This window comes from Peromyscus eremicus, chromosome 17 (assembly GCF_949786415.1).
Source record: "Peromyscus eremicus chromosome 17, PerEre_H2_v1, whole genome shotgun sequence".
Classification (NCBI taxonomy): Eukaryota; Metazoa; Chordata; class Mammalia; order Rodentia; family Cricetidae; genus Peromyscus; species Peromyscus eremicus.
Genome location: NC_081433.1, coordinates 4,872,382 through 4,887,460, shown reverse-complemented (window position 1 = coordinate 4,887,460; position 15,079 = coordinate 4,872,382). Strand labels below are relative to the sequence as shown.

Genomic DNA, 15,079 nt, shown 5'->3' with positions numbered 1-15,079 from the left:
GAAGCATGAGAGACACAGTAAGGGGACTACACATTGTCACTGTGATCACCAGAGGCCTAGCTCTCTCCACATGGTTAATCTGAAGCAAGCTTTCTTCAGCACACTCAATTCCTTCTTGAGATGATACATTGTGTATCAAATAAAGTTGCCTGAAGATCAGAGGACAGAGCAGCCACTAGATTAAATATAGACACCAGGCAGTGGTGGCACACACCTTTAATCCTAGCACTCAGAAGGCAGAGATCTGTCTAGATCTCTGAGTTCAAAGCCACCCTGGACTACACGAGATTGATTCAGTCTAGGAGAGAATCAGAGCCAGGCAGTGTTGGCACACACACATTTAATCCCAGTACTTGAGATCTCGTTCCTTTGCTACCAGTATTTGGGAAGCACACACGCCATTAATCCCAGCACAAGGAAGGAAGTGAAATGATTGGGCAGAGAAAGGCATATAAGGTGTGAAGAGACAGGAACTAGAGGCCTTTTCGGCTGAGGACTCAGAGGCTTTCAGTCTGAGGACTTGTGGAGATTGGGTCTCACCTCCCTTTCCACCTGAGGATTTGGTGGTGGTGAGAAGTTCCTCCAGTGGCTTGTTCCTTTGTTTCTTCATGTCTGATCTTTCAGCATTTACCCCAATATCTGGCTCTGGGTTTTTTTATTATACAAACATTAGGATTCATGTTACACTTCTGACTCCACTATAAGCACCCTCCTGAGGACATTTCTACCAAGTTTCATTAAAGTCGTCTCAACGTTCTACAGTTATGACTCTAAAATTTCTTCTTATGTCCGTCTATGGTCCAATTCTAGAATTATGCTTGCATGTAAGAATCCCTGGCAGTAGCCCCTTTCCCCTTTCCTTGTACCAAAACCCAAGTGAGTTCTCTGCCCCAGCTGTGGGGAGGTTAACACAACCTTGAGCAAAGAGAATTCTACCTCTGTCAACTTGGTCAAGTGTCAGTGGGACCACACTCCATGCAAAGTCTGCTCCTTTCCTCTTCTGGCTTCCATTGGCTGCTGTCTTGTGGCTTTCTTGGCTTGTGGTCTGGTCATTAGTTCTCATCTCCATCTCTACATTATCCTACTTTCCTGGGTATGCTAAGCCTCTCTCTGCTTCTTTTGGAACATCTTTGGATTCAGGGTTCATCCACAGTCCAGAATAATCTTCCCAAGCCACAGTTTTTAATCACATCTAACATGACTCACATGTTAGATATAGATTGCGACGATTGGAAACTTCCAGTTTTGGGGTCATTATTCCTCTAACTAAAAACAAACCAAGGATCACCTGTCAATTAAATGTATCGTAAATTCCTTTTCTGTAAAAGACATTACTCAGATAATAGAGGGGACTTGAAAGGGATCTGAAAATTCACTGGCAATAATGTGTTTTATATTTTTTGGCCTTCAAGGCTGCACTGGGTTTATTCAGTAAAGTCTGTATTGAGAGAATGTTTGGTAAATATGCACCACTCAGGAGTGACCTATCACTAGCTTGACAGCTTAGGTATGATTTAGAAGTTACTTTTATTGTTTGTGTGGTGTGCAGTGTCTCCCACAAAAGCTCCTCTGTGGAAGGCTTGTTGGCACTATTGAGATGTGATGGATTGTAAGGGTGCCAACCTCACGAATGGGTAAATCCCTCACGGGAGGCAAGGCCTAGTAGAGGAACATGCTTTTAGGGTTACTCTTGTCCCAGAACACAGCGCAGCCTCACATTCCAGCATCTTATTTCCTGGCTCTGGTTTGTTTTTCTCAGTAGAACATACTTTGTTTGCTAACATCAGCTTCTTATGAACCTGGCAGATGGGCTCTCCAGAGTGCCAGGTAGGTTTCCAGCCCCCCTTCTCAGTCTTAGTCACATGATAAGGGGCAGTGAGTTGCCCAATGACCTATTTTCTCAAGTTTGAAGATGCAAGAATAATCATACTAAAAAGGGAAATAAATGATGCTATCACAGCAGAAATGGCTTTATTTACTCCCCTTAGAAGACAAAACACATAATATATGCAGTTTACACACATGGGTAAATTGGCATAGAAAGTCTGAATCTCACAGAGACTTTTCTATTGAAACTATGGAGCAGAGTAGCCACTACCCATCTTGTATTCTAGAAAAATTGTTATGTAAACCCAGCACTAGTGATTTTTATTTAAAAGCATGTTTATTTGAATGGCTGCTTTAATAAAGATAATTACTATTTACATTGGGCTGTAACCTTTATGATCATCTTAACTCTATTAACCTAGATTAGCTTTGACCTGCATACTGTGGTATTCATGAGCTTTGGGACAAGATGGTGACTCAAAGACCACTGAGATTTCAAGAACTTTGTCCCTAGACAAAGTGTGCTTGGGAGATGCTGATATTCACATCTGCTATTACTGATCCATGCAATGGGACACTTCCTGCATATGAGGGACTTTTCAATTTCTTGTTTATGGAACCCTAGTTACATATTTGAGGAAAGAGGATTGCTTCTGAATTCATAAACTTTTAAGTTTTTCTGAACCAAATACATTACACTTGGTGTCTGGCAGTCAAATGCTAGCAACTAAGTCACAAAAATATCCAAATGCTAAGCCATGGTAGAGGGATGGAATAGACAGAGACTTCAATGGGAAATCAGTTCACACTTAGCTCTAGGTTTGCTCAGTAAAAATCCCAATTGGTTACTCGTTTTTCCATTTGGGCTGTTGGAAAGAACATTGTATCCCTCACCATTCTTGAAGCCTGGAAGTCCAAGACTAAGGCACCGGCAGCTCATCTCCTAAGGTGCTCTGAGGACTCTTGAGTCAGCTAGCCATCCTTTCTAAGTTCTCAGAAGGCAGATGACCAGCCAGCTCTCTCCTTTTCATTGTACACCGACCCAGCTGTGGCCCTCCTCCATGACCTAATTACCCACTGGAAATTAGGACATGAGGTGTCAACACATGGGAAAGCACACGCAGAGTGTGACCATCCTGTCTCTGAAGACTGCAAAGCCCTGTCCCAACCCTTGCTGGTGCAGTCTGTCACCTGTTCTTATGCATTTTATAATGCTATGTCCAAACTCCTTTCAGGAAAATGCCAGTGACATTTGTGTTTTAAGATTCATGGTGATAGTTTTAAGAGGCAGGTACAGTGGGGGGGAAAAAAGTCAAAGACAGGATATAATGACCACCCCCCCACCCCACCCCCCACCCTGCAAAAAAAAAAAAAAAAAAAGAAAAAGAAAGAAAAAATGTCCTATTGCCTTCCCCTAGTGGGCCATTTCTGGTCTGCTGGTCAATATTCTCTATCAGACTTACAGTCCAGCCCCCCCAGCTCTTTTCCTTCTACAATCTTCCCTAAGAGTACCCTCCTTTCTGGTTCTGTCACTAGCCTTATTGACATGCACTGACCAGCGTCCATTCCGCAATCTCTGCTTTTTCCTTGGCATACTCCACTTTTGTCTTTTCCTCTACTCAGCTTTAAGCTGGATTTCTCAGGATTTCCTGAAAATTTAATTGCGAGTTATTTCCAACATTTCTAATGGAAGGAAGACACATATATTTAACTCCCAGATTTGTTAGCTGTGGTTCTAGGTCTCAACCCCTGTGAAACAAATTTTTTTAGTAACTGTTTCTCTGTACTTCCTTTCCTTGAGGGTGGGAGTTGGGGGGGGGGGCTTAATAACTAGTGAGGACAAGGGGTCTAGGAACCGACTAAGTGCCATGCATGGCAGAAAACAATTCTGTCGGGCCTTGCTGTTGCAGGAGGAGAAAAGGAAAACAAGAGTATGTAATAGAGACCTGAGTATAAACAGCATTAAGACAAAAGACTGAATGTGATGGATATTCAAAAAAGGGAAAAACCATGCTCTGATCTCCCACAAACCCGACACAGGGGCTCAGAGGCATTTACAGACACAAATACCAGGTTTGAGTCAGTGGAGAATGAGTCCAATTCACAAATAAGGTCAGATTTGAAACAGGTTTGAGAAGGGTCTGACAGACAGCGAAGGGTGCCTTCACTCTGAGATGCAGCTACTGAATGAACACCCACTGTGTGTATGGTGGCGGGAGGCAACCTTCAAGGTTAAGAAAGGGCTGGTAGACCCTTCAGTTATAAGAATGACAAAATAGGAGCTGAAGAGATGGCTAAGTGATTAAGAACACTTGTGGCTTGTCTGGAGGACCCAGATTAGATTCCCAGCATCCACACGGCCGCTCACAAACATCTCTAACTCTAGTTCCAAAGGATCTGATGCTCTCTTCTGGCCTCAGAAGACACTACACACACAAGGTCCCAAAGACACTTGTAGGTAAAACACCCAAACACGTGAAATAAAAGGAAATAAATCTTTTTTAAAATGACAAAGTGGAGAGAAATATTGATCCTGAGGTCTCAATCAACACTGTTAGCTGTCATAACCTCAGCACTGGTGTGGCAGCACTGAGAAGGGCACGAAGCAGCCAGTTGATTTCCACCGCACTAGGATGTACTTTGGAACTTCCCAGCCCATCCTCCAGCCTGGTGATTTTAAGATTGTAAGAGGCTTAGGAAAGCAAGAGGTTGGTTGAGTGCACTGGGCCTCTGCAAAATGACAAACATGTATAACTATTTAAATACAGCTCGTCACACACTTCTAAATTCCAGTTCTTGGCAATTCCTTGGGAGTGATCCTTGGTGAGTCCACTTTGGATTCCAATTCCAGCAATTCTAATATATTTCAAGATGGATATTATTTTTCAAGCTCTTTCACTGAGTAATTAGCAAATGTATTCTAGATCAGAATGTGAGATTGGGGAAGGGGGCATGCACTTCTGCCTGAGTACCCCAGGCATGTTACTCACCTGTTGCATAAGTTTATGATGAAGACTTGGTGATTTGGTGTCACAAACCCATTAACTCCCAGATCTTGTTTCTAAGTATTCAAACACCATCTTCTCCATCCCTAGCCCTCAGTAAACCAGTTCTATCAGATTAAACTTCATTACTTTCTAGAACGTTGCAGGAAGTTAAGAAAGAGTTGAGTTAAACACAAAATGTTGAAAGCAATGATCCAAAGTTGTCTACATTTTGAATCCAGGCTGGGCATCTTGGACAGCACATGAGTGTCTACTTTCCATCTCATCTTCCCACAGCAAGACAGTCTGCAACAGTGATTGATCACGATGCTTCTCTAGGACACTTTAAGGCATGTCGAACACTTCCAATCATCCATCTTGGGTGGGCACTACTCTTTAGGGAAAGCAAGTTACAGACCCATAAAGACTAACTATAAGGCCATTTTAATCAATTGGAGTCATCAACTAAAACACAAACGGGAGGAAAAAAAACATGAAATTTTCTTAGAAAAGTACTTTATGAAATCTGAAGACAGGAGACAATGGCAAACAGTTCAACAACATCCATGAGACTGACAAGATGTTTGGGGCTTAGGCACTCAACAATAGTTCATATGTAGAAAATATTGCTGATATCAGCCTAAATTAAACGTACATAGGACTATTGTCATATTCTTGGGAGAATGAAATGCAAACATTTTCACCCATACCATTAGAGTAAGATTCATTACTTCCAGTGAAACTCATGATTTATTGAACTATTAGATACCTTAATAAAAGACTGAATACAAACTATCTAACATTAATCAAATTGTTCATGTATCAATTTATTGCATCTCAGTACAGAAAAATAAAAAGTATACCTTAAAAGAAATGTAAAAACAAAAACAAAAACAAAACCCAAATAAACAAAAAGGCTCACAAATGCCATGGTTAGTGCACAGGTATGAGAACATTCAAATTTGAGCTATAAAATTTTATTACTATTTCAAAGAAAATATGGCAATAACAAAATTATGGCTCAGATTATGAAACTGGACTGACTTCATACTGAATGCACCTAACTATGTGGAAGATGAATTTTCAGTATATGCTGTACTGACGGAAATTCTGTTATAAATTATGTTGCACACACACCCGTTATATATTTATATATTGCACTTTATGTCAAAAAGTGTGGGTTATACAGTCCTATCTTTAATCTACAGTTTTAAAATACAAAATATAAATGGAGGTATATCTGTGCCATTGGCAAATGTTGACTAGCAATAGGATGACTGACTGACTCTACCACACATGTGAGCCGTGTTTCTGACTAGGGGAGGCGAGGTGCATATGCAGTGGGAACACAGAGAGCTTTGCGATTTTTAGTTAGCAAGCTAAAAAACAGACTTTTGTGCTGTGTCGATGCAGCTTTACCTGAGTCACATGAAAATACCTACAATTAAGTGAACTATCCAACCTTAGGACAAATTTTTATTTTTCCGTTTTTTAAAATATACAATTATCAAACACAAGAGGAAAAGGGCTTGAGGGGGTGATCAAAGGGCTCAAGTATGTCAACGATGGCCTGGCACAGTGGTTCTCACCCTTCCTAACGCTGCTACCCTCTAATACAGTTCCTCATGTTGTGGGGACCCTCAACCATAACACTACTTTCATTGCTACTTCATCAACTGTAATTTGCTACTGTTATGAATCATAACGTAATTATCAGAGTCTTCTGATGGTCTTTGGTGACCCCCCCGTGAAAGGGTTGTTTGATCCTAAAGAGTAGCGACCCACAGGTTGAAAACCACTGGCCTAGATGGAAAAGTGACTTCTTTCAACTTCACCTTATTAACTCCTGACCATAAGGAGGGAAGACACACTAACGTAAACCATTAGTAAGAGCGGCTTCCAAGACAGGTTATGTACTAGTCAATCATCTCTACCAGGCCTACTCCCACCCAGGCAAATCTAACAGCAGGTACACTGACTCCTCAGCTACACACAAGCCACTGTTCCAGTGATGTCAGCAGAGCCATGACCGGTCTCAGTGTCAAGTGTCTCCAGCCCACCTGTGATTTAAGCTGTTGTGTGACTTACCCATTTTAAGACAACATTTAATGGATATGTCACCATGGTCAAAATCCTATCTGCAAAACATCAGACAGTTACATCAGGCACAGGGTCATGCTGTAGGACTTTGACTGAAAATGGTATTTTGTAGCTTTCTGCTCATTCATCTCATCAATTATCTGCTGCTCAATTTAAAAGTAGAGTCACCAACTGCTGTCAAGTGCTTTCTAAGTTATTGACATCCTTTGGTCTGTAACAAATACTTTCTTCCCTCAGTATGTAGTATTCTCTGTCAGATCTTTTTTTTTTTAAAATCTGGTTTCCTCTATTATTCTTTAAAACATGGAGTTTTAGATTTTTTTCTAAGTAAGTTGATCTTGTCATGTTTAGAATAATTTTAGCATTTCCAAATTCATAGTAGCTGAATAAGATTATTTATCCATTTCTCTCACTGCTAGTGAACAATGAGCTAGAAATTGACAGACAGACCCTGACCATTCCTACCAACGATGAGGCCAAAGTGAAGGAGTGACTCATGCATTAGTCATGGTTCACTGAGCCCAAGGGAGAGTTTTCAAAAATGATGCCAGGGGTGTGACATGGCCCCTGAAAGTGTGAGCTTGTTTTCCATCCCACCCATCTAAAGAAATCATCACATAAAACACAAAGCTGGTAACAAGAGATGCCCTCCCACCCTAAACACAGCTGTCTTTGCTGCAGAAGTGAAGGCTCCTCTAGGCGAGCAAAGGTGGTGGGTATAGTACAGTGTCCTTCCACCCCTCAAGTCCCAGTCAGCAAAAACTGAACAGAAAGAGCAGCAGAGAAAACAGCAAGGAAGGAGTAGCTGTCCTATTTCCTCAGAAGAATATATACAACTCAAGCTGGTACACTCCTCCAGCCCAGTGACTGATAGGAGCAGAACAGAAATGCAGTACGCTGTAAACGTAAAAATTGATAAAGGATGCATGATAGCTCATTTCTGAAACTACATTTTGGCTGTTGTTACTTTTTGTCCTTGCAATAGATTAGTATTCAGGATAGTCATTCTACATAGCAAGACTGACAAGATGAAAAGCAGCCTTTAATATTGTGTGGTGAATTTACACATACAAAATACACCCTCCATGATGAGTTACCAACTCTTTAAAAAACAAGACTCTTTACAATTAATAATTTATAGAAAAGCATTATTCTTTAGAAATTATACTTGCTATACATTATTATTTTCTAAACACTGGCATAAAATGAAGGCTAAGAATGCTACTTGGCAAAAGTATTTCTAGCCCTATATTCATGGAAAGTTTTAAATTAAGGTCAAGATTATTGACTCATTATTACTCTGCTCTAGCTGCTTGTGGAAGGTCAATGATATAGCTAAGCTATCTGCAATCATGTGTGTGGAGCTGACCTAATGTGCAGGGCTCAAGCACATCTACCTGGTGAGGGCTGTGGGGAAGGACTTGGCAGGTTCCACCTCATGGCTGGAATGTCACCAAGTATTTTCAGGTTCCAGAGGCTCACTTTGTCAAGTACAGCTTCCCACCCACAACTCCATAACTGCTACACGTGTAACAGGCTGTAAAACTGACAAGCTTCCTAAGACTGTCACTTTATATAGCCCCGTTACACAGAACTGAAATATTAAGTCATACTTGGTTATTTGCTTTTCAGTTTTTCTTTCATTATGTAATTTACTTGCAAAAAGCTTGATAAATGATGCTTGCCTCTGTCAAGTCAGGCACATCCTAGGTACTGGGACTTCAATCAGATGAAACATTGCATAAGGCTGTGTGCAACCTATGTTGAGACATCCTAACTCAACTATCTATCGGCTAGTTCAGTTTGAGCCCTTGCTGTGGAGGCTGAAGTTCTGTTTGCAACCCAAATCACAAATGTTAGAAAGTTCCATGTGCAAAGAAAGCTGCAGTAAAATGCTACCTTCCTATTCCACTAGCACGATCCAGACAGTGCCTAACAGAAACACAGTACATCTATATCGGAAAATGGTCCTGTTTATTATTAGGAAAAAGCCGGATCTCAGCAGCAGAGCATGGAATCTGCTCACAGGCCTCACACTCATTCCTCACCAGAAACAAAATAGAGTTTACATAAAAATAGATATAACCCGGGAAACCATATACATTGGCATGTGACCAGTGTTATTTACATTAAAAATATCGCATTGCATAAGTCAAGAATAAAACACCACCATGCACTTCATCTTAATGTTTACGGTGAAAACGCAGTAGCACTGGGCTTGCTCACTGTGATTGTCCCAACAGTTACTAAGGAATGACACCTGAAGGGTTCTGGTTTGTGTCTCCATCTGACTACAACATAGATTTTACCACTTCACCAACAAGAAACTTTTGGATGAACTCTAGCACATCGGCATCTTAAACTAAAGATAGGGGTATTTAATCAGGCTGGAAGTTCTGGTGGGAACATGAAATAATCTCAAGAAGCCCAGTTCTGAAACTATGGAGAGTTATAGGATCATCAGAATGGAGTGCTGAGGCCCTTCAAAGCTCAGAGTCACCATGCAGACCAGCAGGAACACACACCCAGAAAGGACATCATCATTCTACACAAACTGAAACCCAAGGCATCCATCAAGGGGTGGCATCAGATAATCGTGACGTTGGATGATGTTTTCGTCATGTCTTCAGGAGAATGACTCTTGACCACTTCCTTGATGAACTGTTCGAGCGCAGTGAAGTAGCCTTGGCACTGCCACGTGTCGTTGTGTGTCCCGTCCGGGAAAATGGCTAGTCTCTTAGTCCGGGATGGGGAAAGCTCATAGAGCCGCTTCATCATCACGGGGGGGATCAACTGGTCAGAGAGGCCAGAGATGAAGAGGGAAGGCATCCTGCACTGGGAGATCTTTCTGTAGGACAGAAACTTATTTTTATAGCACCATAAAGGAAGGTAACGCATTGGGAAGAATGAAAAGAGTGTGCTGGCCATGTGTGGTATGCTTAGGAACGTGTTCTCCACCATGATGGCTGAAATCCTGTGAGAATTCTCAGAAGCCAAGTGAATGGCCACTGCTCCTCCCAGTGAGCGGCCAAAGAGGAAAACCTTTGTTTTATCGAGGTCAGGTCTAGTCATCACATAGTCTAGCACAGCTTCAGAATCCAAGTACAGTCCTTCTTCACTGGCTTCTCCTTCGCTCTTTCCATACCCCCGATAATCAACCAGCACGAGGTTCACTTTGAGGTTCACCAGCATAAGCAGTGCGTTTGGCAACCTGTGGCCTATGTTGCCCGCATTCCCGTGAAAATAAATTATAGTTGGGGAATAGGGGGAATTGTCTCCAGTGTATCTTACCAAGATCAGATTCAGGCGTACTCCATCTTTGGTTCTGATGAAAATATTTTCATGTGGAATCCCGGTGGGCATGGGGACATAAAGACGGGAGGAAGATGGCTGTTCTGGAAAGTAGAGCAAGACATCCTGGAACTTATACAAGATACCTGCGATTGACACGAATATTAACAGGAGTAAGACAACGCCTCCATACAGATGAAAAGTCACTATCAAAGGTAAGAGAGAGATGCGGCAGAGAGCCCAAGACCAGGACGCCAAGGCTAGTAGCCATCTTTCAATAAAGCTCCACAGCATCCAGGATTTTTCCATGGTAGCTCCACGTAGATATCCTAGGAGACACAGAGAGACCCAGTGACTCAGCAGGCACCTCTACTTTAAAGGTAAGACCCATCATGAAAAGCACTCAGTACTCTAGGAACTACATCACTCTGCCCATGAAACTGATCAGTACAATTCCTAATTAGGCCCTATACTACTCTTCCCAACCTGTAGTCACAGAACACATTCATCAAACCCATATGCTGTCAAAAGACACTTATCTCCTTCCAGGCACTTCATTTATGCATTCTAAGTGATTTGATAAAAAACAAAAAGCAAAACAAGAAAAAACATAATTTTAACACCATTCCCATCTTTACACACGAGGAGACGGAGCCTGGATCTGGCTGCTGCCCTAGCTCTACAATAAGCAGAAGGCAGCATGCTTCTCGGAGCCCCTCCTTCCCTCAGGTCTTTCAACCCTTATGGATTGGTCAAGAGTCAGTTATTTCATACATGAGTTTTTACTATTGCTTCTCAAGTTCCACACTCAGCTTTTTTCTTTAAAGATTCTGTATACAGTCAACTCTATATACAGACCACCTTGAACTTCTGATCTTCCTGCCTCCACATCTCCAGTGCTGGGCTTACACCATTCTGCTGTTTTATATGGTGCTGGGAGCTAAACCCAGGGGCTCCATCCAGCATGCTAGGCAACTGAACTTGCCCCCCCCCCCCAGTCTTCTTGCTTGGTTTTTATTAAGATGAATCATTTTGAATATAAACAATAGCATAATGCTTTTTCTTTGATTCGTAGAAATAAACAATGCCATCCAATTGGAGCAAGTTGCATTACAGGAAAAGAAGCATTGAAGGTCAAATAAAAACACAACTTAAAGAAAAAAAGTACCCAAGCACTGCAGGTATAAATCTAGCTAAAGTGGAACCACAGGGTGCAGTGCAAAGCACACTCAGCAGAGCACTCCAGTTGTTGCCGGCTTATCTTAGGCTCTCCCTGTCACCTGTCAACAGTCACACAGGGCTGGTTTACTCCTTTGCAGTAGACTCTGATGGTTCACATGGTGCATGGTCAGGTGGGCTTCCCATATAAAGCTTGGACTTATGTTTGAGTGGTAGTATGGAAAATTGAAAGTAAGCTGGCTCCAGCTTGATATAAGATATAAAAGAATGTGGAGGCAGCCTATATAGGTCAGTAAGAGAACATCTGCTAGCACATGTAAAGCCTGGGGTTTGATCCCCAGCTCTATAAAGTAACAGGAACAATAATGATGACAATGATTTTAATTACGACCCAAAGACTGATGTAAAAGGTTTGGAATAATACACACGCACTGAGCCTGCATAGTCATGCACATTAGAGTAGTGCAAAATATGGCAAGATACCATTTAAGATTTCACTTAAGAAACAAGTCAAAATCCTTATTGTTCTTTTCATAGACCCCCTGGTGATCTGACAGAGATGTCAATGATGAGCGGCCAGCAATAAAGAACTCAAGGCTCATTTTAGTGATCCAGTAGGCAGAAGCACACTGAAACCCTACTGCCCTTAAGCCTCTATTGAATAGCTACCAATCTGTCATCTAATTCCACTCTAACTCAGTAGGAAAAAGCAAGCTGAAACCCCACTAGAAACGTGTGACTACGGAAAGTGTGCCTGCAATTGTATAATTAGCAACAAGGTAATTAGTTTTCAAATCAAAGTTCTTATAAAGAAAAAAGAGACATTTGTAGGGGGGACTAGAAAGCCCAATACACACAGAGGAAGCACATTCTGAGATTCCAACCTCTATTTCCATCTGTTCAGGCTACTCCACAGTTAACAGTCCTCGGCTACTGCACGCCCAGCCCCTTTTCCTAAGTAACGTATCCCTCACGGCTATGCACTCAAAACCAAAATGTCTAAGAAAACGATCAGCTTGCTAAAACAGGCATATTCTGAGCAGTGGTACTTAGGCCATTTGTCTGAGTATATAACTGATTATCAGTAAGTAATAAACTTGGAAGTTTCCAAAAAAACCCTTTCTTAAAGTCACCTTAGAGGATAACATAATTTTGACAACAAAAATATGATAAGCATAATTTACAATGGGTGGTTACATCACAGTGCTGGAATAATTATGAGCCCATTTTGAAGAATATCAATCGAACCTGAGTTTTTAGAACAGATTAGTAAAATAAACATGTATGAATGTTTCCTTCGTACTGACAGACTATGGTTCAGAATGATACCACATAACCCAGCCTGTTGGCAATCTCTCTACCTTATTCCACCATCCACCTCAAAGATACTCTAAGAGGAACTCCAACACGTGCATGTAATTTCAAGAAGGACTTTTAGTCTGCTAAATTCAGTGAAACAGTCAGCAAACCAGTCACCCTGAGCCATTCACTGAGATGCACTGTCAACCACATACAATACTGATGTTCTGACAATGAAAATGAGTCAGCTGCATAGAGCTATGGCCAGCACTGGACGACTGCTTTATTTCTAGATTGCTAATCAGATAAAGGGTTAATGAGAGCTCCTCCTTTGGCATAGAAAAGGCAACCAGCATTTAACCTTCAGGCCTATTTCCCTAGACACCTGAGAAGGGCAGACTACTAGCTGAGCTTCTATGTAGCACTGTGACCTGTTGGTGAGCTCCTTCATGGTTAAGAGAACAGTGAAGGGCTACAGGCAAGTTTGAGGGCTTCTCTGATCTAGATGCCATATGGAATAGCTTGTCCTCTGCTGGGTGTTGGAGCCTACGCCCACGGACTGTTAACTAGACAGTGCTTTGTGAGAAGCAGGGAACAGCTGCACTGTGTGGGACCTACTCCCCCTCTTGTGCCAGCTTCCCACTATACCTGAGCTACCAAAGGGAAGAGAGACTTGATGCCATCACGGCTCTCTAGAAATCACCACTGAACAATGCAGAGCTTGGCTGGTGCCTTATGTAGGACTTAGGCCTCCCAAGGCTGAAACATCCAGCTAACTCCAAGACTTGGTCATACAACATGACTAATCAACTGTACTTCAAAGTATATGCCATATGGCAAAATACTGATTTACCACCAGAAAAGAATAAATATTTGCCATATGATTTTGTGTGCCAGAATGCATTGTACACTGACATCTTAGCATCACAACCAGAAGTAATGGGGTTTACTCAAAGCTGAGATTTCTACCAATAGATAGGTTGTGCAGTAAGAAGCAGGAGACCTGTTTATGAAGAACACAGAATCACTAAGCATTAATCTCTTCCACACCACTCTTCTAGATCATTGCTGTGTGACTTTAGTCTGTGTCTAAGGGAACACTTGATTTCATGTTTCTCAATTCTGTCCCTACCATGTTATCAGATATAACCTGACAACATCACACAAATGTCTCTGAAAACCACCACTATGTGGACTTACCCACTGCTAGGAAACTCTTAAGAACGACATGAGAAAAACCTTACTGGCCACCATATCCAGGCTGACTGAAGTGGCAACCACTGTCAACAACTCCAACATCATCATCCTCAGACCCTCTGCTCTCTAGTGGATCACTCTGCAGGATGTCTACTGTCTGCTCACAATTGCTACAGTCTGGATGTGGCTGTCCCCAACAACCCTTTGAAGACATGGAGCTTGAGGAAGTGGGCCCTCTGAGAAGGAAGCTAGGACACTACAAGGTGGCAGATTTCTCTATCAATCATACCCTGTCACTACATACTGCCCTGCACACACACAAAGCAAGGAGCACAGTGAACTTCACAGGTATCTCTCGGCCTTTAACACTAATTTTCTCAGGCACTGTACTATGGAAACAGGAGTAAGCACTCTTTTCCCTTAGCGGTTTCATTCTCAAGACTCTCAGCACATTCTAGGATGAATTAGCCCTTATTAGCATGTCTGTTCTTCCCCTACATTTCCCATCTCTCTGTTCTCTACTACCTGACATCTCATTGACAGCTCAAACTTCCCCAGGCTAAATACATGCTCCTCCTCACTAAGTTTATCATGTTAACTATAGTTAAAAAAAAAAAAAAGTATGACATGCTAGAATTTATGTATTACAGTATCAATGCCACCAACCATGCATGACAGAATCAAAAGGTATTACCATATGCTGGACTCATACGAATGAAAAAACACCAATTATAGTTAACATGCTTTCTGAACAGCATGCTCTGGGGTATTACATTGCTGTTAGTAAGCACTTCTCAGGAAACAAAACATAAGGAATCTGTTAGAATGCACAGCCAGGTTGGAAAAGGATTGTTTCCTGTAAGAGGACTGTTCTTGAGACACAGATGTGAGGTGTCAGCTATGTCTTGCACTGCATCAGAACTGCCCTCAAAAGCATCTGATAATACAGCAATCGCTTGGTGAGCTCCTACATCCCAGTCACACCTCTCTTCTACATCTCTAGTGCTCTGATGCTCCCTGATCTTTAGTCTACGGTGAGTACACTCAGCTAGGATTTAAGTGTGCCATGCTTCCACAGCCTCGCAGCTTTCAGCACTTACTCCCCAGGCTGTGGCACTGTTTTGGGAGACTGTGGAACCTTCTGGACCTGGAGCTTGGCTGACAGACCTAGATCTCCTAGGCATGGGCCCTGAGAACTGTAG

General features: G+C 42.0%; 1 protein-coding gene across 2 annotated transcripts in view; it reads right to left on the bottom strand.

The window, feature by feature from the left end:
• Window positions 1-7,932: 7,932 nt before the first annotated feature.
• The window catches only part of Abhd13 (abhydrolase domain containing 13), a 13,883-nt gene continuing 6,736 nt past the window's right edge, over window positions 7,933-15,079 (bottom strand). For both annotated transcript variants that reach the window (XM_059244836.1, XM_059244835.1), the window contains exon 2: window positions 7,933-10,531. In XM_059244836.1, the coding sequence (XP_059100819.1) occupies window positions 9,498-10,511 (1,014 nt within the window). In that variant the 5' untranslated portion in view covers window positions 10,512-10,531 and the 3' untranslated portion in view covers window positions 7,933-9,497. The remainder of the gene's footprint in view (window positions 10,532-15,079) is intronic.